This window comes from Bubalus kerabau, chromosome 3 (assembly GCF_029407905.1).
Source record: "Bubalus kerabau isolate K-KA32 ecotype Philippines breed swamp buffalo chromosome 3, PCC_UOA_SB_1v2, whole genome shotgun sequence".
In the NCBI taxonomy this organism is placed as follows: domain Eukaryota; kingdom Metazoa; phylum Chordata; class Mammalia; order Artiodactyla; family Bovidae; genus Bubalus; species Bubalus kerabau.
In genome coordinates, this window is record NC_073626.1 from 48,345,985 (window position 1) to 48,358,134 (window position 12,150).

General features: G+C 43.6%; 1 protein-coding gene across 20 annotated transcripts in view; it reads right to left on the minus strand.

Annotated features, from left to right (window-relative positions):
• Positions 1–12,150, minus strand: part of DST (dystonin) — a 514,655-nt gene that overhangs the window by 106,781 nt on the left and 395,724 nt on the right. For all 20 annotated transcript variants that reach the window (XM_055571805.1, XM_055571789.1, XM_055571786.1 and 17 more), the window contains 7 exons: positions 11,198–11,354; positions 9,742–9,868; positions 7,037–7,099; positions 6,119–6,360; positions 5,152–5,281; positions 1,987–2,186; positions 110–605 (listed from right to left, as the gene is read on the minus strand). In XM_055571805.1, the coding sequence (XP_055427780.1) occupies positions 110–605; positions 1,987–2,186; positions 5,152–5,281; positions 6,119–6,360; positions 7,037–7,099; positions 9,742–9,868; positions 11,198–11,354 (1,415 nt within the window). The remainder of the gene's footprint in view (positions 1–109; positions 606–1,986; positions 2,187–5,151; positions 5,282–6,118; positions 6,361–7,036; positions 7,100–9,741; positions 9,869–11,197; positions 11,355–12,150) is intronic.

Genomic DNA, 12,150 nt, shown 5'->3' on the forward strand with positions numbered 1-12,150 from the left:
TTCTCACTACGGGCAGGTTCTCTGTAGGGGCCTGATTTACCCGGCAGCTTGGCTTGTTCACGGATCCCTCTCTCTAGGACATACGTGCACTCACAGAAGACACACACACCTGCTTTCTGCTCCAGATCCTTGAACGATTTCAAGACGCCTTCCAGCTGCCGGCTGAGCTCTGCTCTCAGATACTCTTCTCGGACCAGGGCTGCCAGGTCGTCGCCCAGGGCCTGCGCCGTGCTGATCCGCTTCCCCTCCTGCTCCACTGCCTGCTTCAGCTTCTGGGCCGTTTCCAGCTGCTGGCTCATGGCGTCGGGGTGTGCGCTGCCGGCCACGCTGCTGCTGAGCTGATCGTCCAGGTCGGCCAGCTTCTCGGACAGGCTTCTCAGCAGGCTTTGATACTGGGTGCTTTTCCCAAAGGCCTGGTCAATGCGGTCACACCGGTCCCTCAGCTGGCCCGTGAGGCTGTCCCATTTCTGGGTCACGGCCGCCAGCTGCTCCTTCACAGTCCCGTGGAGGGATGGGTGCTCCCCAGGTCTCTGCAGGATGCCCCGGCCGGCCGTGGTCAGCTGCTCGTACTGCGGCTTCCTGGTGTCGAACTCCTGCAGGAGAATCTGAGAGAAAGAGAGAGCAAGGGTAACTAAGCACACAAATGACTGGAGAACCAGTTACAGGAAACACGGCTTTATGCTTCTGCACAGAAGTGACAGTTAATTGTCTAGCTTTTATTTTTGCTTTTGTTACCACTTTCCTAGCTTTTATTTCAAAGGCAGTGCGGTTATCATAAACTAAACCCAAAGGGCAATGCTGCCGCACAGAGATAACACTTGGTCTAAAATAACATCCCCCAAAGAGGGAGGAAGAAATAAATAAATATTTTTGCTAGTCTGGGGAGAAGGAAGAGAAATTTATGCACAAGTTCTCACACACAAAGGGAAACACTGAGTTTAGACAAGTTCACATCACCCTAGCACCAAATTTGATTTTTTCTACTTGTACTTTTCTTTTTACAGGAATTTTTGGAATGCTCTATAGCATTTTACACCAAAAAAAAAAAAAAAAAATGCACAGTGATAACAGTATCAGGCTATACCGATTCACGGTGCATTGATTTACAAAGATTTCTTTTTAAACCCAAGATTGATGTGTAGGCTTTTTTTGTAAAGATTCAGCCAATAAATCACATCATTCCAAGTGTGCAGGCTCATAGAGGCTTTCACTGTAAAATGGATAATCTCCAAAGTGTCCTTTTAATGTAATATTTTGTCTATCTCTGGGAAACCACGGACAATTGTTTCTTCTCAAATGTTTCTTTACCTCTTTTGCTTCCAGCCTATTCAGATGAAGAACGTACAAGCCTAGAACAGTATGTGACTCAGCTGCCTGGACTGATTTGTCTTTTCAGAGCAGGGATCAGCCTCCCCGCACTAAAACCACCCCCCGCACCGAAAGACACTCCCGAGACCCCAGCTGACTCACATTTTATCAGTGTTTCCCTGTGTGGATTTATCTGCTCATAATCAGATGAGTCTAAGTAACCTTGTGGGTTTCAAGGTTCCCTCTCTGCCTCCCTTCTTTCTTCTCCTCCCCAACTCGGGGCTGTTTTGCATGACCTTTCTAAGTTTCATTATCTACTACCACAGTCAAAATGAATCAAACGCCAAAGGAGTCATTTCTAAACAATATACTAGCTTCTCATAAAAATGTTATTGCTTATGCAATCACATTAATACTTCAAAGAAGGTCCTCTTTAACAGGGGTCTGTACAAACCACAATATGAACGAGACAGTCAAGGGACGTGACCATCCATGGGCCCCGTGGACCACTCAGGGATGCTCCAGTGCTTTGCTCCTCTGGGGTCCCATCAGCATCACACTAGCACCTCACAGGCGTGTGATACATCACAGATGCCCGCCCAGGCAGGCAGAGCACACACTGTCCAACGCCAACGTATTTCTCGTGAAAACACCCCTCTTGTTAAGTCACAGACTCACCTGCGCCTGCTGCCTCTGTGTGTTCAGCATATTCGGGTCAATTGACAAGGGCCCAAGGACACTGACCATCAGTTCTTTTTCCACCAGCCACTGCTTTAACTGAGCCTCCACAGTCTGGAACTGGGTTAGATTATTTGAGGATTCTTCCAGCTTTTGTTGTCTATCAACTGTCAATTGATTGAGTTCTTGCCACTTAGAATCTAAAAAACAAACAAAAAAAAAAATAAAGGATGCAACAGAGGTTTGGGTTTTGTACATTTAACACAACTATATCTTAATGAAGATTACATAACAACTCAAAAGGATCCCCAATGGCCATCATTCCACCCTCATGACTCTCCCTATATAGTCTATTAAAAAGCCTAACCTAAGGGTTCATTGCATTTAACAATACAAATTTTATGGTCCTGAGGGTTGTATGTCAGCTGAAGTATACGAAAAATGAATTTGAATCTGATTTTGGAAGACGTCGTAAATTATGGGATACTCCTAAGAAACCTCACTCCTTCTAGAAGTCCTACAGAGTTTGTTTATTCACCTAGAACTGACCTACTAGAACAATGAACATATATCCTTTTCTTTAATAGCAAACCTTCAATGACCAGTTCGAGGTAAGTGACCCCCAAGTACGTGTACCCACGCCAACCATGCCCTTCTATGCAAACCAGCAGCCTGCTGCTCGGAAGTTACACTAAGAAATCTCACCAACCCTTTAAACTCAATGTTGGGGAAAAAAGAAAGCTATGATATTCCTATCTGAACGGGTAGATTGTTCCAGCTTTTAGATTTTTTTGAAGGTTCTTCTCTCACACATCGTGAGATGCAATAGTTAAATTTCTTTCATGACACTCCTATGTCCTCAATCACCAAACCTTAAAGCCAGTTCTTCCACTCCCAATACCCAAACGCCATGTGGGTCCTGACCCTGTTTCGCCGAGACCAGCGGTTCTCAAACTGGAGCTACGTCAGAGACCCCTGGAGTCTGCTCACACAGAACTGGGGAATGAGGACTGAGGAGCAGGTCTGAGTGAGGCCTGAAGGTGCACTTCTAACACAGCCCCAGGGTGCTCAGCTCTTGCTGCCACGAGCGTGCCATGCGCACACCCAGACCAGCAGCCATCTACCCTGCTCCACCGCCACCCACGACCCTCAGCTTCAGCGAACTTGTTCTTAAATAATCTCCCTTAGACATCACTGAACACATCACTCCTGGGCTCAAAGCTCTCAATACGTCACCCACCACCATGCAGACAGCAAAATCTAACCACCTTTGCTTGACCTGCAGAGGTGCCCCAAAACTGGCCTTGTCTGCTCATCCCAGAGTGTCTGTTCTCCTCTCGTCTGCACCGCTGGCCTCAAACCCTCATCCAAACTGGGCAGGCACACGCGGGCCCTTCTGCCCACATGCTCCATCCTGCCTTCGGGACCCACTGGGTCTCACACCCTGCTAGGATGCCTGCCTGCCACCCCTGCCCGGAGGACAGCATGCTCCCTGGAGCCAAGTTACTGACCATCCTTGAACACCGACCACTGCACAGTCACGGAAGCTGTGATGAGCTGGGACAGACTGCTTTTCAGCCAGCATGATATACCACAGAGCTGCTTTTCCTATAACCCAACCCCTGAAACCTTCCCTAAGCGACATCATTCCATACCGCCTGTTCTAGTCGGTCACAATCTGACAGCAAAACAACGCAAGTAAACGTAAGCGAAGAAGAAGAAGAAATATCAAGATCTTATCAGGAAGCTTTTTGAAATATACGTTCCTCACTCCCACCCCTATCTTAAAATGCTTTGATAGTATTCTCCCAAGTAATTCTGATATTCTAGGAGACAGTCACTGAAATAGGGCCCGATTAATTATCAGGCAACAAGAGTTTCTAGCAAAATAAACCTTTCAACATTAAGATCGTTTAGGATGCCTCTTTTTTTACTGCAGCAGAGTGGATTTTACAATGTTAGGTCAGTTTCCAGTGTACAACAAAGTAAATCAACTACACGTGTAAGGATGACTCCTATTAAACTGAAACATACTTCAAGACGTCTAAGTTCACCACACCATGCTGCTGCTGCTAAGTCGCTTCAGTCGTGTCCGACTCTGTGTGACCCCATCAACGGCAGCTCACCAGGCTCCGCCATCCCTGGGATTCTCCAGGCAAGAACACTGGAGTGGGGTGCCATTTCCTTCTCCAATACATCAAAGTGAAAAAATAAAGTGAAGTCGCTCAGTCGTGTCTGACTCCTAGCGACCCCATGGACTGCAGCCCACCAGGCCCCTCTGTCCATAGGATTTTCCAGGCAAGAGTACTGGAGTGGGTGCCATTGCCTTCTCCTCACCACAGCATAGCTAACTCTAAAGGAAGGACAAGGTGTAGCTCAATGTAATGGAACAACTGACAGTGAAATGATGTTTGTGACGAGTAAACACCTTCCCTCTGTGCCCGTGTCTGAGCTGCACACACAAGGACTGAACGAATTCTGCAAACAGCAGTATGGAGTACAGAGAACGGCTCACTGTCTCACGCTCGTTTCTGTGTCGTCACAATAAGGAAAGGGGTGATACGACACCAGGGACTGTGGAGGAGATTCTGCATCTCCGAGGAACGGTGCACGCAGGGACAGGGTGGGAACGTGCACAGCGCTCTTCATGAAGAGCAGAGCCCCGACCCCGTGGGGAGCGGCCTCCATAGGCCTGACAGGGAAGGGCCCGGGAGCACGAAGCAGAGGCTGGCAGGGTCCCGCCGGGAACCCCGTGGCAGAAAAGGGCACCCATCTTTTCCAGACAAATAAACTAAAAGGACTCTCTACACTAAAATATAACAAAGCATAAAAAATTAGAGGCGTCCAAAATCTAGCTTAAAAAAAAAAAAAGACTGTAAAGAAAACATGTGACTCGATGCACAGCACTGTAGTAAGAAGTATCTACCTTCTTCGTAAACATAAATTTCGTTAATGTGTTTAGTGAGAAAAACAAAAGATATGCCAAGGCCCGGCCCCAGACAACATGAAATGACACTTCTGAAATTGCAAAAGTAGTTTCTGAAACATGGAAGCAAATCTCAAAGTCAGGGAGACTGTCAGATAGATGGTTTCTAATAAACATTATGATTTTTTAAGAAATGCCTGGGCTCCTGTTGGAGGCCTCTGGTGTAAGTGGTGACCTACCTATTTCCGTCAACATCTGCTTCCACCTGGGGGCCTCCGGCGTGTCCGGGTTCTCCTCCAGCAGCTCCGTCAGCTTGTCCTTCAACTCCTGCACTTTGTTCACATTCTGCTTCAGTTCTGCCTCAAACAACTAACGAGGAAATAAAAAAAGTAACTGCATTAAAGCATGTCAACATCAAAAGACAAAGACACAATTATAACAGAGCGCTTTCTTCTTTAACACGACCAAGATAGGGGGAAATATCCACAGTTAGAGGTTGAATGAGGACCGGATTCAGGAGTCAATTATATTTTCTCTTCCTCTTTGTAACAATTCTTCAACTTGCTGAGAAAAGAATCCCAAAGAAGAATGCTACAGAGCTCACCCCACCACCTGGGAAGAATTTCATATATTCTCAAATCCCTTTGGAAAAAGGAAGTGATGCCACTAAGACTGTAATTAACCAGAAAATCAGTCTTGAGAGAGGCTTGAGACTCCACTAGCGAATGAGCAGCTTTCCGGATACACATTATAGAGCTCAAAGATAAGTCAGTCATCTGGGGACATTTTTGCCAGCACTGCGAGCGTACAGAACCATTTTTCTAACCCTGACAGCTGTAGAAAGAAATACTGTCCATTAAAGAAAGGGAAAGCGTGAGCTCCCCTATTTTATACTGGACAGAACAGACTCCTAATACACCTAGCCCTTAAGTACATCTTTTCCAATAAGGACTGGCTAAAATCCCAGACTTGAGCTGGAAAGTCAAAGTTGCTTGCACCCAACAGCTCACTCATCTTTATCACGTCTGTGGGTAAAAACAAGTGACTGTTAGGATCCGTCTACAGAAAGGCACGTCCAACAAAGCTGGCCCACGACGTGCTGAAGGTTACAGAGCAGGAAACCAGAACCGGCCCGTGAGCCCGGGGGCGTGTCCTGGGCGCTGGTGGCTCCCTTGTGTCGCCCGTGGACGGGCCCGCGGACGATACCTTGTTCTGTTCGACTTGGCTTCTCACAGCCTCCGTGTCCATAGGTGTCGGCACCTGGTGCCACTTTGTGGCAGTGTTGCTCATGGTCTGCAACCACTGCATCATGGCGCTGGACTCCTCCTGGGCCTTCTGCAGTCTGGAGAGCTTGGTGCTCAGCTCGCCTATTTTGTCCTTAAGCAAGAGGCCGAGATCTTCATAGCCATGGCTTATGTCAGTCATGTCCTTTTTAATGGATGTTAAGCCTAAACGTAAGAAAAAAAATTAACACTGACACATTTTCCGGGTATTTAGAGCTCCAGAAATAAAAACTGGTTCTAGGTGCTATTTCCTTCTATTAGGTTGGTCAAAAGTTTGTTAGGGTTCTTCCATAAGACGTTACTGAAAAACCCGACTGAACTATTTTGGCCAACCTGACATGTGGTCAAGATTAAGTCTACTATGATAAAGTCATAGAGTTTTTAGAACTAAAATGTCACGATCATCTTACAATGCTATTTCATGACCAATACATTAGGGACACTGCATAATACCGGTGAAATGAGACAGATATTTTACATGGAATAAACTACCCAAATCATGAAATGTTACATATTAATTTCTCAGGCATCAAATTAAAAAATAGCTCAAATAGTGTTATCCCAAGTGAGAAACTACCTCAAATTAACCCAAAAGAAGGAAACATAAACGAAATGCCAAACTGAACGACCAGATTTTACCTTCAAATGAATAAAACTGCATAAAATGTTATATAAATATGTTATTTATGGAGAACATGATTATTCTTATATCATTTTAATTCAAAGTTTGAAATTTTCATATAACTACTTTTTGTCCCTAAAAAGATTTTCTTTTTCTCAAAAAAAAAAAAAACAAAAAAACAAGTTATTTAATCAAGAAACATTTAAAGTTACTATTTACCTTTATTTGCCAAAATTTCCTGAGTATCAGTGGCTGTTCCTTCACCATTTAATATTACGCCACCTGCAAAAATATTAAAATTGAAGTCATCATAGACTTCTGTCATATTACATGCGTATTAATAGCAGGTGGCATTAAAAAAAATAGTCACTCAGTCGTGTCAGACTCTTTGCAACCCCATGGACTGTAGCCCGTCAGGCTCCTCTGTCCATGGGATTCTCCAGGCAAGAATACTGGAATGGGTTGCTATTTCCTTCTTTAAGGAATCTTCCCAACACAGGAATCAAACTTTCTTGCATTGCAGGCAGATTCTTTACCATCTGAGGCACCAGGGGAAGCCCAGGTGGCATTAAAACAAACCCCATAAACAGTAATTATTTTAAAATGTTATTATATTTTAAAATGTAAAATAGTGATTCAATTTCAAAATCAAACGAAGGTTTAAAAGATCAAGCTATGTCCTCTCTTCTGTATAAAATGTACTCCTAAAGTCATAACATGATCAATTTAAACTCCAGAATTTCAGAAACTTTAGATTACTGATACATTAATCATTAACTATTAATCTATAAGACAATTTGATCAATGCTTTTGAACTGTGGTGTTGGAGAAGACTCTTGAGAGTCCCTTGGACTGCAAGCAGATCCAACCAGTCCATTCTGAAGGAGATCAGTCCTGTGTTCTTTGGAAGGAATGATGCTAAAGCTGAAACTCTAGTACTTTGGCCACCTCATGCAAAGAGTTGACTCACTGGAGAAGACTGATGCTGGGAGGGACTGGGGGCAGGAGGAGAAGGGGACGACAGAGGATGAGATGGCTGGAAGGCATCACCGACTCGATGGACGTGAGTGAGTTTGAGTGAACTCTGGGAGTTGGTGATGGACAGGGAGGCCTGGCGTGCTGCGATTCATGGGGTTGCAAAGTCGGACACGACTGAGCGACTGAACTGAAGAGACAATTTTGGGGTGATAATTGCTTCAATGCCAAAGTTATTTTAGTGATACAGTCACCAAAGCACAGAAGCTGGTTACAGTGTGCATTGCTTGAAGCATAAATGTCTGACGGACAGGAGAACATCCAGCTCGGTGTAAGGAACTGAAACTGTCTGCTGCAGTGACAGTCTTTTCATGGTTTTACTGGAGGCGAAATAACGTAAAAAGACATGAAGGAAAAGTCAGAAGGAAAAGAAACCACACTGAATCAACCCAGGGAGAGGACGCACAGGAGCTGGGGCACTGGGCCCTGGTGTCTGTCTCACTGAGCTTCAACCAGCCCACTGATGACCCCGTGAGTCTGCACAGATGCATCCAGCCCTCCCTGCTGCTGGGGAGAGGAAGAGCTGGCTCACGAAACCCCAGTGGGAATTAAAGACAGGCACCCTACCGCCTAGGAATAGGAACCGCTCAGTGAGTGGTAGTAATTACTTCTCTTTAATTCTATAAACATCTAGCATCGGTATCTTTTTTATAATCAAAATATTTTTTAAAAAATCAATTAAGACTTTCTCATATGAGTACGCCTTGGCTCTCTCTACAAAACACATTTCCCCCAACTAAACACACGAGAACAAACCTGAACAAAAACACTTACATATCTGAATCTTAATCTAAGTGTTATCCCCTTAAAACAAAAATCACACACCACGGCATTTCAAATGGAAGTGAAAATGCCCGTGGATACTCAAGATTAATTCCTACCATGCTTGGGAGTTTTTAAAGAGCAGGGGAAAAAAAGTGTTTTTTGCTTATTACAAATACAAAAAGGACATGAAGAACTAATATAAAACACCACAGAATTCCTTCCCTTTAAAAAAAAAAAACCAAAACCTTGACATTTCAGGAAATCTGATTAGGAGAGAAAGAAGCGATCATCACACACATACACTGTGAGTATTGCCTGAAATGGGATTAATAGAGCAGAATGAACAGTGTGGGGAGAGGCCCAGCTGAACGCCAGCCTCACAATGGGGACAGTTGGGGGTGGAAAGGGCAGATAAACCACAGAGGACCCTCAGAAACTCAGGATAAAGATGCGAGATCTGCCTGCAGTCTACTCTTGGATTATTTCAAACCTGATAGTGACAACAATATAAATATGTTTTAAACTTAAAACCCTATCTACAACTTAAATTTTAGAACCCTTTTTATATGACTCTCCCCTTCTGTTGAGAAGCATGATAAGAGCATGATAAGACTGTGATTCAGACATGCTGGCTAACCTAAGACAGGACTGTTTTCTCTGGGAATAAAAGAATAAAGCAGACGGGAATCAATTAAGAGAGGTCCACTTGACAAAAAAAAGCAAACCTGTTTCCTCCCCTTACTTCCTTCTTTCCCAGGAGACCAGATGCATTTTTTTAATCAAATATTTCAAATAGAATTGCTACATTTCCATCAATGAAGGTAAAAACAAACTGGAATCTAGTCTTTCTGCTTTCCCAATATAATGCTCCTTCTTCTTACAGATGAATTTGGCTACATTTTAAATTGTAGTGAAACCCAAGAGATCTGAAATTTGAACAGTACAGACACTTTTCCGTGGCAGCATTTAGTGTGTTTAGACATGTCATATTTCTTGTCACCTTCCCTTTGTATTTCTGAGGTTATTTTATGCATTAATTAAAAGAAATAACATAAACACATGAAATACACACGGGTGGAGCCAATTCTTAGGGGTTTTCGCACACAGGTAAACGGCGCACGTACCTGGCTTCACTGCTGCTATGGCCTTGGCGGGGGCGGTAACAGCGCTGACCAGGTTACACAGTGAGTCCCCACTGTCGCGGACTTTCTCAATCTCGGGTGTTTTTAAGCTCCACTTCTCTTGTAATTTCTTGAGATATAAAAATACATTACTTTTCAGTCTTAGTAATCTTTTCCAAGTTACACATTATGATTCAGGATCTTAAACATATCTTAAAACAGTAACGGCTGCGGCTTCTGACTTCTGGGACCGTGGATGCAAGAGAAGAAGAGCATCCCTATTCGTTCCAGCAGCCCAGGCGACTGTTAGCACTGTTGGTAGTGAGGAGAGGGGTCGGGCCCATCCTGAATTCTGCTCCCAGCCACGGTGGAAGCTGGGCCGGCCCCAGCTGCCGTGAGTTCCAAAGTAACTGTCAACTGTAAGTCTGCAGACTGTACTAGGCGACAGCCAAGCTACAAGAAGAAACGTACTAGAAACTGTTCTTAAAAATGCAAAGTCAGAATTCCACTTAATAGTGAATTTTAATTATCAAAATTTCAATGAATTTTTTAATATCTAAAACTCATCCTATTATTTTCTTCTAGCACTGGAATCAGCAAACAGAACATACACTTTTTTTTTTTTTACACTTTTTAACTAGTACATAACAAAGGAGATTCATGCAACCCAACAAAATTTTAAAAAGAAAAATTAGACTACATGGTGAGCTTCAAACATACAATAAACAGTTGGAATAAATATAAGGACAAAAGAAAAACAATAAATGTGCATATGTTAAATAATAAGATTCAAAGTAGAAATACCTGTATTTTTACATAAAGCATATAAATGACGAATAATCAAAATACTCTTGCATATCTACTCAAATTATACATACCTAAAGCTCTCACAAAAAAAGTAAAAATAGTAAAATCATAGAAAGGCACTAGATAAAATCACTCAAAAGCAAACAACAATAATGTAAAAACTTCAGTGAATTTTAAAAAATACACAACTCCACAAATCTGGAGTAGAAATCTTGCCATAACTGGTCCTAAGTTTTAGACCTGAGTCACATGACAATAACTTCTATCTTCAGATACCGGTTTGAGTGATTATGTCCAAACTAGGGCAAAATGCAGAACTGAAGAGAAGCATCTCTTATTAACATGATGAGAAACAGTATAAAAAATAACTGAAACTAAGTAGAGACATAGGGGTGAAAGCAACTTGGACCACTTAGCAACTCACTTATAAGTCTCTCTAAAAAAGCAAATTGACTGCAAGTCTGTGTCCTTTAAAAGGTTCGGTTAAACTCATGTCATGATTTACAAATTTCACCAAAATACACTGTATATTCATGAAGATCTAACATGAATAGGAAGCCTCTGTTCCTATTCCTATTCCTATGAAAAGGAAACCTGCCATTCCTGACACCGGCAAACGAGAACTTGGTATCAAATACGGACAGTGATTCACCTTGGTTTCTTCCAAAGATTTCTGCAAATCTTCTGCACCAAAAGAAGGCTGCACAACGGGAACTCTTTCTGTGGTTTCTTTTATCCATGATTTTAATGATTTAACCAGGACTTGAAAGGCACCCATCTGTTCTTGACAAGAAGATACTGCTTCTTTTCTAGATCACAAACACCATTGACAAATTTAAGCCACAAAGGGAGCTACCCCAAAGGACTCATAACTAATAAAGTATTACTCCTGTATCAGATTTAACATTAAGAAGAAAAATCTTCGCCCATGCACATGCCAACCCTCAGATACAGGAGGAAAGATTTCCTAGGTGGCAAGTGAAATCAGTGAAGTCCTTGTCTGTTTTCAGTGGAGTCCACAGATCAAGACAAAACGGTTATGATGTCTGTAACCCATATGGAACAGCTCTCTACAGTGCGACACAAACTCTAAAGGCCATATAAACATCTTTAACATGATTTAGAGTCAGCGTGCTTTGATCTGTCTGCTTTATACGGTGCTAAACGCCAGCAGGCTGAGACCCAGAAGGGAAACACAAGTCACTGACGTGAGGGAAGCACAGCGCCACCCAGTGGTCTTTATGTCACATTACAGTCCAGTTCAGTTCAATTCATTCACTCAGTCGTGTCCGACTCTGTGACACCATGGACTGCAGCACGCCAGGCCTCCCTGCTGCTGCTGCTGCTGCTAAGTCACTTCAGTCGTGTCCGACCCTGTGTGACCCCATAGACGGCAGCCCACCAGGCTCCCCCGTCCCTGGGATTCTCCAGGCAAGAACACTGGAGTGGGGTGCCATTTCCTTCTCCAGTGCATGAAAAGTGAAAAGTGAAAGTGAAGTCGCTCAGTCGTGTCTGACTCTTAGGGGCCCCATGGACTGCAGCCCACCAGGCTCCTCTGTCCATGGGATTTTCCAGGCAAGAGTACTGGAGTGGGGTGCCATTGCC